At 33.3% G+C, this 18657-nt stretch overlaps 1 protein-coding gene across 1 annotated transcript in view; it reads right to left on the reverse strand.

Annotated features, from left to right (window-relative positions):
• Positions 1-1128: 1128 nt before the first annotated feature.
• The window catches only part of LOC110022241 (choline-phosphate cytidylyltransferase 2-like), a 25747-nt gene continuing 8218 nt past the window's right edge, over positions 1129-18657 (reverse strand). Inside the window, exons 2-8 of the mRNA XM_020721079.1 lie at positions 13103-13216; positions 12753-12848; positions 12478-12520; positions 12211-12366; positions 12007-12087; positions 1755-1865; positions 1129-1457 (exon numbers count right to left, since the gene is read on the reverse strand). Coding sequence (XP_020576738.1) covers positions 1374-1457; positions 1755-1865; positions 12007-12087; positions 12211-12366; positions 12478-12520; positions 12753-12848; positions 13103-13216 — 685 coding nt within the window. The 3' untranslated portion in view covers positions 1129-1373. The remainder of the gene's footprint in view (positions 1458-1754; positions 1866-12006; positions 12088-12210; positions 12367-12477; positions 12521-12752; positions 12849-13102; positions 13217-18657) is intronic.

Raw genomic sequence — 18657 nt, forward strand, 5'->3', positions numbered from 1 at the left:
ATCATTAGTTGGTCACAAAGTTCGTAGTTAGTGTGTGGTTGCAAAAGCGACATCATTTGTCGTTATATAATGTAAGAAGTAAACTTTAGAAGTCCAAATAAAATTGTAGCATTCTAAATATGACGGTTGTAAACAATTGTTGCAATGATTTATCGTTGAAAATTCGATACAACATTATTCACTATTTTGCATTGAGGGTATGTCGTTTCACTGTATGCAGGGCGTCATCACTCCGTAACCAAGGTGGGTTGTTACACTGTATTTGAGGTGTATCGTTACACTGTATTTCAAGTGTATTGTTACATTGTATTCGGGATGTATAGTACCACTGTATTTGGGTGCATTGTTACACCATGTTTGGAGTACTTCGCTACACCATAAGGTTCACCGCTTGCAGCTAGCAGAAGTGGTTGACAATGACCGACAGTAGCTAACGAGTAGTGGTTGATGGCTACAAAGAGCAAAATTTACCGTAAGTTCTTCAAATCCAGAATGCCTTTTGGATTCTACTTCTCCCTCTATTTATAAATTTTGTGAATGACATCATGAATCTGATCCACTCAGCGAAACGACCCAAAATAATTCCTTTAGTTAGAAGACGTTACATGGGCATTTAACCCTCTTAATTATATCTAAATTGAGCAATTTATGACTCACTAAATTCATCTTATATAAACGCTCGATTTAACTATAAAATCGTTATATTTAAAATCTATTTGACCCTCCAATTAACCATCCAAAACTTCCAAGTAATTTAATATTTTGATTCGCTTTTGATTTCATTTGAGTTGGATCAATTTTAGAGCATTGGATGTCTAGTCAAGCTTATAAGTTTGACTATAAGATTCCTGAAATCAAAATTCTAGTTAATTTTTAATCCTAGTCTAAATATTTCTTGCTTCAAAAATATCTCAATTAATGTCATATCCTGAAATTCATGTCAAATAATAAAAAATTATTAATCACACATCAGAATCATATATTAAAATAAAAAGTGAGATTCTTATACTTAAATCTCATATATTTTTAAAATGTAGCAAAAAGAAAGTCGACACATTAACACATTTAAGCAAGAAAAAAAAATGGAGAATAAGCACCAGTTCTTAGCAGTATTTGCATAACACAACATTTGTACAAACATGCAAAGAACACATCACATGTAAACTCCAACCAAACAAGCCATTGTTGAAGAGTTCGTGTACAACTTTCACAACAAAGAACGAGTTGCACGATATATAATTACATGAAGAAAATCGCTCAGAAGGGGTCAGCTGTTTCCTCCCCTTGAAAAAACAAAAAAGAAAATCACAATAACAAACATTATCAAAACTTAAGACATTTACACGCAGCCATAACATCTTTTGAAGATGCAGCTAATCTGAATCATACAGCAGCAGGCTGAAATCTCTGGACTTGGCCCTCAATCTCTCTTGGATTCGCTCTTTGATCGCAGTTCCCTGGTAATGACAGAGAGAAATCAGCACAAGAACCAGGACGAGAGAAATTTTTTATTTACATATCTAACCCCTAAAGTTAGATGTTTACATTTGTAACACCTAGGTGCTATAATCTGAGGCATAAAAATGGTGCATTTGATTTTAAAAAGTTAGTGAAGTGTTGCTTTACCATGAGATATTAAAAATTTGAGTGCTATAATTATAAATATGAAAGTTTAGGTATTAGATATGTAAATACATAAGAATTGTGTGGATAAAGAAACGTCATCATATTAAAAAATAAAAATAAAAACTCACCATAGAATGACAGCCTTCCTCGAACTTCTCGAGAAATCCAGCGACCCAGCGATCTGCATTCTCTACCCATTCGTCGTGCAGTATGCCTGCAGTTTTTGCAACCGTGTAAAGCTGCAAAAAACATTTTCATGGAGTTTAAAACAGCAAAAAAATTAAAAAAAGAGTGAATAGAATAATAAAAACTTGTCTTACCCTTTTCATGTTTCCGTAAAGCATATTTCATAATAAAACATAAGGTAAATGCAGATGCCCAATGTGATCAAGGAGGAGATTGCATGTTCTCCAAATTTATTTTAATTATTCATCTATAATTTTGTATTGTTGAATCCTAATTTGTCCGTAAATCATACCCAAGGAATAGAGCATAAGTCAGAAAAGAGAAATAGAGAGCGAGATAGGGGGGGGAGTGAACAATAATGAATAGTAAAATATCATGTCAACCCATCTCATTCAAAAAATGATCTCCATATTTATATAGCAGAGAACTCAATATGATGACAGTATATTTCTGTCCCTGCTTTAAAAATTTTTTTACAAGATATTCTTGATATTTTATAAGTCAGTCGGTCGGCTATTCTCTGGCTCGATCGTCTGAGCTTGATTGACTTCAAGTCGGTTGTGCTTGATCGATGTGGGTCGGCAAGTTAATATGGCCCGACTATTGATCGTTTGACTTATGATGGGGAGCTTCCAAACGTCATCAGTAAGATTGGAGATGCTAAGGGATTGGGTCTTTGTTCGAGTCGGCATCTTCGTGGTGGTTGGCTAGAATGTCTCTTTGTTTCATTCCAGACCTAACGGTTCAGACTCGGATAATTCGGTTGTCTTTCATGGCTCAACCGGCTTTACTTTGCTAGTTTTAGCTCAAACGTTTGCACTCGATTGGATAAGTGATCTTCACATTATTCTATCATTGGACCATCCTTCAAAGTACTCTTCTCCTCTAAACCACTATATCTCCTCAGCATCAGCGCTGACATATTTTTATGTATATGGATAATATTCAAACTCATGATCACACCATTTGCTATAATCTAAAATATAAAAAATCATACGAAACTGTTCTGTCAATTTTCATAATGATTTAATAATTTATCACGCATGCTAAAAGTACAAGAACCATCAGATGACAAATGAAGGACCCTATAAGATTTAAATTTACACATCTATTTCAATAATCAAAATATCCATGATCATATTAGAGAATTGCAATCAACCAAATAGTCCAAAACATAGGGAGGGGATGGGTCCCAAGAATTTTCTAAGAAACGAAAGACTTCTTCCTTCAAAAATAAAGAGAAAATTAGGAGGTCAAGCAAAGCTACTATGCAAACCATAATGAAAAGAACTGCAACTGGAAAATTATATGTACATTAATAGATGGCCATATCAAAAACAGTTGACAAAAAGTGCAACCTTAATTATGGTGGACAGCACCCAGCTAAGTCCTAGGGACTGTAACTATCTCTGATGGCAATGTCGAGCATGGGACGACAGAATATCAACTAATGTGGACACGAGAAAATTTGTTCACCTGAAAATACATTCTGGTAAGAAAAAAGCAACATCATCACTGACATTGGCAACCAGAAGAGCCTAATTTATGACAATCTAATATGGAAGTTGTATTTGAAGGCCAGCTCTCATCAAAATTTATACTCTTTGGGTAGATTTAGAAAGGTTCTGAAGTTAATATTCATCATCATGTTGGTTGAAGTCCGCAATCGCCAACAAGTGCAGTGATGGGATATCATGTGAGGTAGTACCCCTGGACATTTGTTGTTATCTTTGACAGTCCATATCTCCATGACAAGCAAGCAATGCTAACTCATATTCCCTATTCATGTCCAATGATCAACAATATGAAGAATTATTTGTCGAAGAATGAGCATAACTTTTTATTAGCTTATGTTGTCATGATAGCCCAAAGAGGGTAAACTTACAGACGCTCCGTAAACTTTCTACTTATTAGGATGGTTATAGAGTTTTGCTATTTCTAAATTAAGCAAGGCTAGAGATCTTTAACTACAGAGTTGCTTTAGAAGTAGTTACAAGGTTGTCCCATATAAAGATCCATAAAGCATGATATCATACACTTTTGAAGGTACCACCATCAAACCTCATAATATACTAAATTTTAGTCATTCAATAAAGAGATCATAAATAGGGGTGTAGACGAGCTGAACATAAGCCGAGCCCGAGCCTCAAAAAGTGTGTTCGTGTAAGGCTTGTTTTCTTAACGAGCCGAACACGAGCTGTTCACGAACAAAGTGTCGTTTTGACAATCCTAATCACGTAACAATAAGATGTTAAGAATTGGGGCAAGATTTAAAAATTATTGTTTATATTAAAACATTATTTAAATCTAATTTAAAATTTTGTTTTCTACTTTTTTAATTAATACTTTTAATTGATTATAAATCTTTGTAGCCTTGTAGTCAATGAATTTTTTTAAAAATATTACTCATCAATAAATAAATAAATAAATAAATATATAATTAAGTAATTAATGAGTAGTATTTCGAGCCAAAAGAACCAAACACGAATGAACAAATCATTGTTCGCGTTCGGCTCATTAACTTAGCGAACAAGCCAAACATGAGCTTCTTAGCAAGCCAAACACGAGTTGTTCGTGAACAATGAGCCGTTTTGATAGCCCTGATCATAAAGAAAATTATAGAATTGTTAGAGAATTGAGTTATATGGCCTAACTTTTGGTTTTTTGGATCATCCATTCTGATGATCTCTAAGAAGGATGGCACATTATGTGTCAAATATTACGCTCTCAGCAAAATAATGACAAAAAACTATTTTAATTGTCACACATTAATGAACTACTAGATCAGTAACAGAATGCAACCATCTTTGTCAAATTGGATTTCAAATATTGCTTATTACCAAAAGTTCTTCAAAGTGATAGACACCATTCAAGAAAAGTCGAGGCCCCTACAAGCAGTTGGCAATGCCATTCCTGAGATTGATGGATAATATTTTGTAACCTTGTATGACATCATTATTGTTTATAGAGATGATATCTTAGAATTCAAATTATGAGAAGTGCACCCAAAACATCTGACAAAAGTATACCATCTATTGTACCTCCATCAACTTTCCACACAAATACTAATTGAAATATGCCTAAGACACTTCCCATAAAGTGCCTTGGTATCTTCATTTATCCAATACCCCCACTATATTGAAGGGGGAATTGAATTTTACCTCAAAAAAACTCAAACATTACTAGAGAGCACTGCAAAAGCATATATATGAACAGCTGTAAAAGTACCAACTTCAAAGTAGGAGATCATGTCTGATTATATATGGCCTCAGAAGAATAGAAAGAAATTGAAACTGATCAGATATGGACCTTTAAAAATTCATTTAAAGATAGTAGAAAATACAAATGGAGATATGTACTCAATAGTAAATGTGGAGATATTAAAGCCCTCTAAACCTATCATACTTCTCGATGGAAAGTCTGAAGAGATTTTGTCCTCTTAGGATAATCCACTTTTGAAGTGGAAATAACCCTTAGATGTTCTATAGAAGAAACCAAAAGAATAAATACAATGATGCATATATATATATATATAGTATTCAAGTGTCTTATATATATATATATATATTACAGTTTCCACAATGGTAAAAAATTTAGTTGTGCAAACACAGCAATGATAACTATGAGATTAGTTTCATCCGAATTGCATCTCAAATGAGCAAGCACACTTCTTTCAAACTTTAATCCACAAACTGCTAATCCACTCACAAAAAGGGAGGAGTAAAGGCTGGTTCAGGATAATCCGTCCAACTTTCAGTTATCCTCTAATGAAACTTCGATGCTAAGGCTATTTAGGATTTTCCATTGGACTTTCAAATGATTTGTGGATGCGGGTAATGACAACCATGCAAGTGAGGTTTGTCCATGCATGACTTCAACATTATACCCCAACTTCCATTTACGTCATTTTAGCAAGTTATGCCAGTGTGATTTGCAAGTGTGGTGTTTCCGAAGGTTCAATAGGATCAATCTATGAATAAAATACTAGTATTTTTGTTATAAAAGATAGGCAACACTAGAATTATAAATAAGTGAGTTAAAGGCATGTAAAAATAAGCTAATGCTTATTAAAATGTTTTCCTCACAAATTTATGTGCTTGTTGGAAGTGAGTTCTTTGAGTATGATGTAGGTATTGATTGTAACCATTTGGAAGAGGTCATTAAAATTAGGATTGGATATAAATGAATTATTTTCTTGTTAATATTATATATTTTATAATTGGTTTGTAAGCAAGATTAATTTTAGTTAAATAGATCACAATTTGGGATTTGTAATTGTTTTGTGAATAGGACAAATTGGCAGCTTTTTTAATCTCAAATTTCTCGTAGAATTTCCAATTGGATAGTCATTGAACTATCACTTTGGGAAAGCATACATGTTTTCTAGTTTCTAAATGAAACAAGTAGTTGTTTAATTTGTGGTCTATAAATTGAGAATTATTTTTGTGTGTGAATTAATCATTGTATCATTTAAATTCAATAGAAAATCCAAGATCCTAAAACATCTTCCATCAGAAATTTCAAAGTTCGGATGTCAATTTCCTGTTGGGCATATGGAGAGATTTGAATTCTAGGGTACCTTAAAATTTTGTGTATCTTTGACACATTTTCTCCAGTAAAGACCTAGCAAACTAATTCTCATGAACAAGTATGTCATTTTAAGATTAATAATCATATTAGAATCATTTTTGTATCACAACATATTCTAACAATTTCCCTAACAAAAAAATATATTGTTGATAATCCAACAATTAATACTATGTGATCAATTTAAGAATAACTTTCATTACCCTCTAATAACTTAATTGTATGATTCATAAATTTGATTTTTCTCTAATAGCCAGAAGTTTAAACATTTTTGTTCTTAAATAATAGCGTCAGGTATTTCCTTAATTATTTGGCATTCATTTAGTCTTTAAGAACTTTGAAATATTTGTTACATAATCTACTTTAATATCATATGTAACTCTTTAATCTCTATAGGTCTAAATTTGTGTCTATGAAACATCCTCACCTCAAAAAATAACACAACCCAACCTTTTTTATTCCATGATTCAATTCATCAACCTTCTAGAAAAATTCTTCTAAACTCTACGTTAAAATTTATCAAAATAATATTTACATCTTAACTTGATGTTGTATGCGTTACTTTATTATCATATCTTAGCTTTTTATTATCTCTTGTTATCATTCCCTAGCACATAACCTACATAGCAAGTAAATAAAAAGAATATGCATTTCTTTATTTATTATATACTCAATGTAAGACTTTAAGCTTCCTTATAAATATTTCATATCTAAATATAATGAGTTTAACAGTTTAAAAAGCTAAATTTTCCGCAATAACAACCTTTTCAATCTATCATTCTGTGATGATCTCCTTATATATGTGTGCCAGCAACGCATACCTATAATATATATTTTTTTTCATAATTTCCTAAAACTTCTATGATAATCATATCAATGCAACTAAACTTTTCTCCTACATCAAATTTGTTTAAAACTTGGTGATTCTGTATTTCTTTTTTTTTTATTTCAACATTTCTCACATTAATAATGTATGATATTTAAATTTTTTACTTCCTAAATAATTGAATAATTTTTAATTTGATTTACTTTTTAATACTGCAAAGATATACTTTCATGATAACTACTATATATTATACGATCAAACTTTCTTAGGGAGTGTTTGGTAGGACAATTTTAAGGGGATTTAAGTAAGGATTTAATGTAAATCCACCAAACACCATAAATAGGTTAAATAAATTCACCGTTAAGTTAAATCCAATTTTTGCGCATTTCATTTATTAAATCTGAATTTAGTAAATCTACTAATTAGTTGGATTTAATGGATTTAGCTTGGGAAAAAATATTTCAAATAGATATGCCAAACACATCAAATGGATTTAATCGAATCAAATATTATTTCAGATTTAATAATATTTAGATTTGATAAATCCGAATTTACCGGATTTGATAAATCCTATTTAACTTAAATCCAACTTGCAACCAAAGAGCCCTTAAAGAATCACCTTGCAATAGTTTAATTTTTTTTTTTCTATTGACGATTTAAAAAGTAATTTATCTTTGAGTTAGTAGTTTCATTTTATAGTAAATAAATGCCCTTCTCACTTTGAGCTAGCTATTGCAAGAACATATGATACTGCAAAACTCTCGTATTTCATGTGCATCATGAATCATCTCATTGCACCTGTATTGTGCATATCCTTCGGCTACATCTAAATGGGCTAGTGGCCTGATTTCCAGTCATCGGAAGCTGCGGTATCGAGAGAAGAAATAATGAGCGGACTCGAGATGCGACACTTCAAATAAATAATACGACATACTGACGACTTTAACAAACATAAGCAAGCAGAATCGAAGTTGGAAAAGATGGAAGAGACACCTAATACGGAGTTGAGAGAAATTGTGGTGATCAACAAGCTACGTACCCTGATGTCGCTCGAATCCTTCTGGTTGTTGCTGTTGGAGCCGATTTTGTGTTAAACTCCATTATATTTTTCATTGTTTCTTCCATACCTCTTGCATAATCTCTTTTCCACATTTCGGCCCACCTGCCTTCATCAGAGATCTTTAATTCACCCCTAATCGGAGCCCTGAGAGGAGGTTTGTGATGGTGGATGATTTCCTCCTTTTGTTCCTCACATTCAATCACTTTTCTTTTTATCTTGCGACAGATTCTTCAATCAAACTTTGTTTAGGTTTTGCAAATTGAGTTGTCGGCAGTCTCTTGGATTGCATCTCAATGAGCCTCTTTAACATCTCTTGAATTTCCCTCATGCTCTCGAATCAATCTTCCAGTCGATTCTCCATAGAAGAGAACATTTCCTCAATGGTGACGAATCTCTCTCTCATAACAAATTTCATTAGACTCGTCACTTGCTCCAATTTTTTCTCCAGATCATCTACTTTCTTTGATGTCATTTCTTTCACAATGTTTTTCAATCTCAAAAATAAATTTTATACCCTGAATTCCCATCGTCTCTCCTCAGCTAGCTCATATCACAATTGTACCTCAAATCAATGTTTCCGGATAAAGTCAATCCCGTCAAGCTTCCCAAGAAGCACCTACGGTGATTGTACGTGTGCAAATGACGTGATCCTGGAATATGGGAGTTTCGGGTCCTTGTGCATTGTGATCCCTCGCGCCTGCCTTCCCAAATAGCTCTGATCGCGATTAGATCGCGTAGACGGTGCAAGAGAAAAAAAAAATGAAAGTTTCGGGTCTTTGTGCGGCGCGATCCCTTGCGCCTGCCTTCCCAGATAGTTCAGATCGCAACTGGATAGCATAGAAGATACTAGAGGAAGAAAAAAATGAAAGTTTCGGGTCCCAGTGCGCCGCGATTCCTCGCGCATGCCTCCCCAGATAGCTCTGATCACGATTGGATCGCATAGACAATGCAGAAGGAAGAGAAAAATTGGAGTTTTGGGAATCTGTGTGCCACTTCCCATCCATTTCCTTCTCAACAAGTTCTACTCTCAATTGTAATGAAGGTTTAGATCACAAAGGCGAGCCCTGATCCCATCGTTCTACGTGCAACAGAGGGAGGCTAAAACGATGTGAGTTTTGGGTCTCGATTAGTTGCGATCCTTCAAGTCAGAGCTTTCCCAATTGCAGTATGCCGAAAACGGCTTGATCCAGTCTGGCTTCCAAGTAGTTGTCGCTCTGTACGCAAAAATCCATCCTTGTGATCTCGACGCAGAAGGGGACGAGAAATCTTAGCCCCAATGAATGAGTGGTTAATTTCCAAGAATTTGAAAACTCTGATAAGAATTTTATACGAATAAACGTAGAAATCGACAGATTTTCATAGAAATTAGGGAAAACACGAATTTTATTGTAATAATCTAACAACTCAACAAGAACACAAAGATAAGCACCTCCGATTCGAGAGGTAGGCGATATCTCCCAATACCTACATATTGAGAGAGGAAATCTCTCCCAAAACCTAAACCTAAGACTCACAACTCAATCTCATGCATATCCCCGTAGCCCTAGACATAATAAGTCTATTTATACCAAATAATAATAATAATAATAATAATAAAAGACTAAACTACCCTTAGACTTACAAAAGATAAATTTGCCTTAGGCTAGAAGCCCTCGTAACACAGCCTTATCAGCCGAAGTAGATAAAATGCGCTCCAATCTAATAAGAAACCCTTGTCAGCACAATATTTAGGGCCCGTTTGGGGCAACTTATAAGTGTGAAAACGCCGCCTCACCATTTAAAAAACACGTTTCGGCAGCTTATCCTAAAATGCGTTTTGGTTTTTACACTAAAAGCAGGCCGCGGATCGAACCCCACAGGTCACTCGCGGGCTGCGTTTCAAAATAAGCTGTTTATTTTGATAAGCACAAGCTGTCCCAAACGCACCCTTAAAGAGCAGCCCGATTTTCAAGGCCAAGCTCATTGCCCAAACCTAAAAGATGACCATCACATCGCAGACATAGAATTACGCACCAAGTGCGGATCTTGTCTACATTAAAGCATTCCCATCAAAGGTGTCAAAAAAAGCTTGTTGGTCAAGCTAGAAATACTGTATTCATTATTTATGTAATTGTCTCTCATGTATAAAAGACAATAGAGGGGAAAAAGGAAGGGCACTCTCTCTCTCTCTCTCTCTCTCTCTCTCTCTCTGGGGGAGCTGGAGGGATCTTTGTGAAATCACCCATCTCCGGCTTACCGAAAAACACAATGATATAGGCCTTTTCAAAGCCTCCACCAAGATTTTTCAATCCATATCTCACCATCTCACTTCATGTTCTCCGTCAATTTACAGTCATACTGGGTCTTCCACTCGATTGTATGTGTTCGAGGACTATACAAGATCCTACATCCCAAATGGATTCAACACATTAACTCTCATGTTTCTTATGGAAAGATCTCTCAAGCTTGACTCTAAAATCAAAAACTAGCTAAATGTGCCAAGAATTGAATTCAATGTATCTTTTGCCCAACAACTAAAAGATCAAGAAAAATAATTGCTATGGTTTAGAATCTTATCCTATGAAAGTCATTCGACGAATAAAAAAGAAATCTATTTTACTACATGTGGCATCGCCAATCTAGAGGAAGCTCTCCAATTTGTAATGGAGAATTCTTCAAATAAAAACTTAGTGTACAAATCTTCCCCGTCTGCAATTTGTGATATGTAGTAAAGTATTAGGCAAGCATTGAAGAAATATCATATAAGAGGTGAAGTGGGCCATTATTTTTCATCACAATTTATACATTTAACTTGCACAAAATTATACTCGTTCAGAACAACTACTGATGCTGAGCTTTTATGGGATTTTTGTACAGCATATTGAGCCATGAATGCTCAGAACTACCAACGTACCATATGGGTCAATCCCACGAGTGGAATACTTAGCTCCTTTACAAGGATCCCCCTGACAGTGAAAATAACAGGAGCTCATGTGTCTGGTTTAAATGGGATATACCACCAGTACAAATGCTTGTTTTCAAAAACTATAATATAAAAATTTTCATTCGAGTAGAAAACTTAATTAAGAAAAATCCCTAAACCATGTGTGCACCCATTGCACACTTTCACAATTATGTGAAATGATCGTTCAGTTATGTAAGAGTACCAATAACTTTATGTTACACTGCACAAAAAATATATTATAGGAAGAAGCCACATTAGTGTTCCATGCACATAAGATGTCTAATTCTCACAAGCATACGTATCACCGAATTGTTATACATTTACATATGGAACCCCTAAACTTTCAAATTAACATATGCACCACTTAAATTATTGACATAAAATAGAAAAAACCACTCACTAAATTTTTAAAATTCACATCCACCTTTCCATATATAGGTTTTTAATATCCAAGTATTGTAAATGCAAATATTAAACTTCAAGTATTAGATACGTAAATACATAAGAAATGTGTGGTAGTGTTATGTAAATTTCCCAAAGAAAAAACCAGAATAAGATGGACTCCTAAACATCCATTCAGAAAAATTGAAACCAGGAAAAGGTGAACCCAAATTGGTCTGAGGCTGCAACCTTTTTCTATAACATAATCACATAAGCAATGAACAGATAATTCAGCACTAGATAGAAACATTAATTTTGAATAATGATCCCGAATCATATACGTTTAAATTGATATAGTAGTTTGTTGGAATTGCATATCCAGGAAACAATGCTTACCTTCTTTCCTACTTTTTCCTGCTGCTGCTTCACTTTTTCACGCAACTTTATTATACCCATGTTCACTCTCAACCTCTTTTCCTACAAAAAATAACCAAATGGCAAAGTTTACGCCTAAGCAGATTGTAGCAAACACATGAAACTCAAATGATACTACAGAACGAATTTCACAGCAGCGAAAGATACAGTGTGAGAGAAACATGCCTTCACATAGCTGACACCAAGTTCCTTCCTACTATAACCACGAGCCAAGTTTCGCATAACATACTGGTTATAATCTTTGAGAATCCTCATTATAATATCAGATGTAGATATCCCTTCAGTGCGCTTTGTCTCCTTAAACTTTCCAGCGGATTTGACCTGAATCCACAGTTGAATGGTTGAAACAAAACAAAAGTAAAAGGATCTCAACAAGCTCTGCTGAAAATATGAGCAATAAGTTATCCAAAAAAACCGCAGAGATGAACGCACAAATTCATAAACATCCTTTCCAGCTCCACTTGCATCAGCATATCTACAGTATAACAAAGTGTGTGATCTGATTAAAACTGAAAAAGTAAATAAAGTAAAGCAGCAGTTATGTATTAGAATTAAATTGTGCAGTAAGGAGAAAAATTTTTGAACTAGAAACAAAAAACTTGTAAACTATTGCATCATCTTTGTAAATAAATAAATTCTAGAAAATGAAATGAAGATTGGGCATCAACTTTAATTCAAATAATCTTGCAGTAAAATGAAAAACTTACGGGAGAGAATCATGAGCAACATAATCAATATTGTGCTTGTCAAGGAATTCCCGAGTGATAACCCAAGGAGCATTGGGAATCACTTCATCGACCCACCTAGGTTAGGAAAAAGTTCACATCTTCAGTTACTGTAGACATACAATCATAAAATGTAACACACATAGCAGTGCATTTTAGGGGAAAAAATAGGTTTAAATGGAGTCTATACAATTATTTGGATGATTTTGTTCTTCGCATTTTTAGTAGTACTAATCCAGGAACATACTGGATAAAATAGTGAGAAATAAAATTAAATGAGGGAAGAGAAATAGTGCTGTATTCCTCATTCTTAAACTTTAGAAGTAAATTACCTGCAATGGCGTAGAGATTCATAACGTTCAGATTCAGACATAACAGGCTTGCTCTTATACCGATAAGTAAGTTCATCATTGCAGCATCCTACAAGAAGATAAGTGTTTGGAAACCTGTAATAAGCGAACAAACAATTATATCTGAAATGCAGTTCTAAGTTAAAACCACCAAAAGATAACTTAAATCCATCACAAAAAGATAAACTTAAAAACAAATTACAAAGGCTCGTGAAATATTGGGTCTATGAGAGTCAAAAGCTCTGATGATTTCCACATGATTGTTATAGCATATGTTTTTACTTGAATTTCATATAATTGTGAGAACTAAATTCCTGCTAAGGCTGGATAAAGCTCCATTCAGGATATCAATATGTGAACTTTAACTCCTAAAATATACTCACCAGCCACCAATATTTAATTTTGCCTCTGTTGTTGAGCAGCTGTTTGACCTAATCAGTGCTTAAATTATAGGATAAAATCAGGAAAAATAGATCATCCAAAAAATCATCCAATCAAACACATTCATGCAATTTTTGAGTTGAAAACTTCCATAAATTAAATCAAGAGCATCCGCACTCTGATTTTAACAAGCATATAATCAAACTGAATATTTCAAAAAAGACAAATATAATAACGACAAAAGTGGCCCAATCGAGTTTAAAAGAGTCCACATCAAGTACCTATAGTATACAACAACAACAACAAGCCTTTGTCCCACTAAGTGGGGTCAGCCACAAGAATCCTTTTTCTCCATTGTGTTCTATTCAGCATTATATTTTCATTTAATTCTAATACATTAAGATTGTTTTTTATACAACATGCCCAAGTCTATTTAGTTCTACCTCTACCTTTCTTAAAATAAGACGAATCTAAAACATCAATTCTCCTAATTGGATCAACAGATGGACGACATTTAATGTAACCAAACCATAAAAGACGACTCTCTCTAATCTTGCCTGCCACTATAGCTACACCAACCCTTTCATGGAAATATTCATTTCGTATTTTGTCTCTTAAGAGTCAAGCCGCTCATCGACCTAAAGATTCTCATCTCAGCAACATTTAATTTAGTTTTATGCTTTTCTTTTATAAGCCAATATTCTATGCCATAGAGCATTGCAGATCTCATCACCATCTTATAATTTTTTTCTTAAAGTCTAAAAGGTAATTTTCAATCACACAATAAGACTAATGCATTCCTCCACATGAACAATCCAACTTGAATTCTACTAATAACATCCTCATATATATCACCGTCACTTTGAACACTAGACCCTGAGAAAATCTATAATGCTCACTCATTTTAATGATCTGATTACCCATTGTTAAAACTCTATCACTAGATCTACTACTAAAAATTCATTTCATGTATTCAGTTTTAGATCTACTTACATGAAAGCCTATACACTCTAATGTAGACCTCTGTAATTAAAGTTTATCCTAAACACTTTCTTTAGTTTTATCCACAATAAGGATATCATCAGCGAAAAAGCATACACCAAGGTATATCCTCCTGTAAATGTGAAGTAAGTGTGTCCATGACAAAAGCAAAACAGATATGGGCTTAAAGTTGAACCCTGATGTAATCGAACTGAAATAGGAAAATACTTGGTCAATCCTCCTTTTGTTCAAACATAAGTAACAACTCTAGTATACATATCTTTAATGACTTGAATATAGGCCATATCAACACCTTTATTTTCTAGAAATTTTCTAGAACTCTCCATTTCCAGAACTCTCCAAAGTACTTCTCTTGGAACTTTAGCATTCTTTTTTTCAAAATCAATACAAATCATACGTAGATCCTCCTTACTCTCTCTATACTTCTCCATCAAGTCTCTCAATAAATGTATAGCTTCCATAGTAGCTTGCCCGACAAAAATTCAAACTGATTATGAGAAATCGGGGTATGACGTCTTAACCTTTGTTCAATTACTCTCTCCCATAATTTTAATGTTTGACAGATAAACTTAATTTCTCTATATTTTACACACTCTTGTGCATTCCCTTTATTCTTAAAAATGGGGAACAAAATACACTTTCTCGACTTCTTTGACATCTTTTTAGTTTTTAAAATAATATTAAAAAGTTTAGTACCAGGAAATTCCTAAATCTCCCGATGATTCCACACTTCAATTAGAATATCATCAGATCCTACTAATTTTCCACCCTTATTTTTCTTTAAAGCCTCCTCAAATTTCTTTTTAGTAATACTACAGTAAAATAAAACGTTTTATTACTAGTAATGACATTAAAATCGCTAAGTTCAATTGTATTTTTAAAAATTTCAATGAAAATTTTATCAAAATATCTCACCCACATATGTTAAATATCTTCCTCTAAAAAAACACATTTTGATTTTCATCTTCAAAACACTTCAATTAAATTTTTACTTTTCTTTTCTCTTTATTTGCCTAATTTATACATATATTTTTCACCCATTTTAGTATCTAATCAATCATAAAGATCACCAAAAACATAATTCTTAGTATTACAAACTGTTCTCTTAGACTCCCTACGAGCCAACATATATTTTTCTCAGTTTTCTAAGCTTTTACATTTAAACCAATTTTTATAATAAAACTTCTTATATTTTATATTTTGTGCCTTTTTATTGCACCACCAACAATTTTTATTTATAATTTTTTTTTCCTTTTGATTCCCCAAGTATATCTTCTGTCACGTGTTTAAAAGTGCTTGTTAGTTTATCCAACATAGAATTAACTTCTTCATGAACACTCCAAATCTTAAAATCTTGAAATTTACTCATAAAAATAATTTTCAGGCCTTTTAGGTTAGGGCTGTCAAAAAAGCTCGTTGTTCCCGAACAGTTCGTGTTCGGTTCGTCAATGAGTTCGTGTTCGCTTCGTTCGATAAGTAAACGAGACAAACACGAACAAATTTTTTTTGTTCGGTTAGTTAAACGAACCAAACACGAACAGTGATGCGTTCGTTCGTGTTCGAATCGTTATTGTTTGAAATATAAAATAATATAAAATAATTATATATAAAAAATTTATTATATTTTAAAACATTAAATTTTATAAATTATAATATATAATAAAATAATAATAATAATATATTAATATACTATAGTAGTAATATACTAATACGTTAAGAAACGAACACGAGCTTATTTCAAACAAACTAAATTTTAAACGAACCGAACACGAACACAAGCTTTGTTCGTTCGTGTTCGGTTCGTTTACACCCCTATTTTAGGTGCCTCCATCTACTATTATGACAATGTTTTATTGTAACTATTATCTTCGAACTCCTCATCTTAAAATACAAAACGAATAATCGATTACAATCTTTACATTATCAACGATCTCTTTTTCTCATTAAAAAAAAATTAAATATCTATAGTATAAGAAAAAAAAAGATATTAAATAAAAGACCAATATTCTCTAAATCTTACATAATTATGGTCATATTGAGTGTCATGATAAGAAAAATTCAATGAACCTAAGTTTACTCAATTCATAGATCATTAAAACACTTGAAAGCTGAAAAATCAATTTATGATTAAAAAAATCAATATGGGAGTCATTCGATAGAGTGTTCTGAATTTTTAGCTATATTTCACCAAAAAAATCATCTTTTAAAAGCTATAAATAAAACCATATTCTCCACATAGGAGAAGAATATAGTTTTAAGAAAGCTTAAAAATTTTAAAAACTCTAGAACACTATCTAACCGTTATCATCCGATCAACATCCCCTGACCACCCTTGTATAATTATCGTTGTTTAATCACAATTACGCAACTAGCATTACCTGATAATCGCCATTCAACCACTGTCGTCTTACCATCTTTGCCCGAATATTATCACATAACTATTATCATTTGACAATCATCGCTTGGCCACTATCGCACAAACATGATCTTGAACCTGCACTACTTCCATCAAAATCATCGAAGAAAAACCTAGTGTGGAGCACAGAGTATATACTTTATAATCTCATCCTCTCTAATACTAATTAAAAGAAAAATGGATCTTTATAATATCACTCAATATAATAAATTATTTTACCTAAGCTAGGCCTCACAAATTTTTTTTCAATTTTAAATTTTTCGAGTCAAGCAGTTTGTCTATCGTACACTTTTCATCTATTTGTTTATGTGCAAGATTTTTATTCAAAACTCGGGAGTAAAACCCCACCACTGCCATAAATTTCAACAAGGATGAATAAAGAAACAATAGAAGAAATAAATAAATTTGAAGAAAATCTACTTGCATTTTTTTCCTTTCCACTTTATTTTAAAAACTAGCTAATGCAAGCTGGTGAGTGAAGCTCTTCCCTCTGGGCATTGCTTCCCAACAGTCCCTCCAACCTTTCTAACCAAGTTTAATCACCGCCAGTACACAAGCAGCATTTAAACCTAATTATGTTGGGGAATCCACACCAACTCCCGCAATTGTAGTGAATATCCACACTACCTCACTAGGAAGTTGCTAGAGATCGCATAAAATTCTACAGTGGACTCCAAATAATTTCAAGATAAAACCTTAATGCTACTTTACTTGCCTCCACTTAAAAACAATACTCTCAACAATGGCAGCATAAGTTGGACACAATTCTTACTTGCCATTACATTACGGCTCAATTCCCGTATAGTTTTGTATTGATGTGGTGTTTTTGTTGTAATTTAATAAAATCACCAGTCTCAAATAGAAGAAACACAGATTGATTCATGATTTAACCCATATAAGGAAAAAATAATAGTCACAAGTGTTCGTGGAGTCCTAGAGAAAGAAAATGTTCAAAATGGCGAAATCATGGGATATTTTCCATAAAAATTAGAAATGCTTTTTTGAAAATTTAAGCAGTAAAAAAGCGGAACTAAACAACACCAAAATCTTTGTAACATCACTGACTACAACTCCAGATGGATAATTTACACTTGCAGCTGTCCAGAGGTGAATTCACTAACCACCAAATGTTAATTGATGCTCCAGAAACAGCCTGTAGCGGGCAAGTCAGTTCTAGCTGGAATGGCCAACTCATGCCAATTCTTACAGGTTTGAGGGTAGTCCAAATATTAAGGGGTCAATCATGACCAAATTAAGCTAAAGAAAACATTTGAGCCAGTAAAAACGTTCACCTGGCTCAGTGTTTACAGCATTGGAATTAAAAAAAATTTCAATTTAGATCAATGATAATTAAGAAGATGACTGTACTTGGAATAGGATAATTCTATAGAGGATGAGCAAATTAAAATTAATAATAAGAAAATATGAAAGAAAAGGCATTAAGATAAAATACTATTATTTTTTAATCTCTAGCCGATATATACCATAAGTTCAACGAAAAAAAATTTACAAAATATAGGAAAACAAAAAGTACACAATAAAACTAAAAGCTGCATTCCCAAAAAAGAAAAAAAGTGAGAAATACAGAATAGTGCAGAGATGGATTCACGTCATTCTAGGGCTGCTAGAAGGTGTTTGAGAAGCAGGTTTGACAGCGAAGTCGAGGAATAGTAAGGTAATGAAAATATGGACGATCGACAATATTTGGAGGAAAATGGACAAAGTTCGTCCGCTCTTC

Source organism: Phalaenopsis equestris, unplaced genomic scaffold (genome assembly GCF_001263595.1).
Source record: "Phalaenopsis equestris unplaced genomic scaffold, ASM126359v1 Scaffold000174, whole genome shotgun sequence".
Classification (NCBI taxonomy): Eukaryota; Viridiplantae; Streptophyta; class Magnoliopsida; order Asparagales; family Orchidaceae; genus Phalaenopsis; species Phalaenopsis equestris.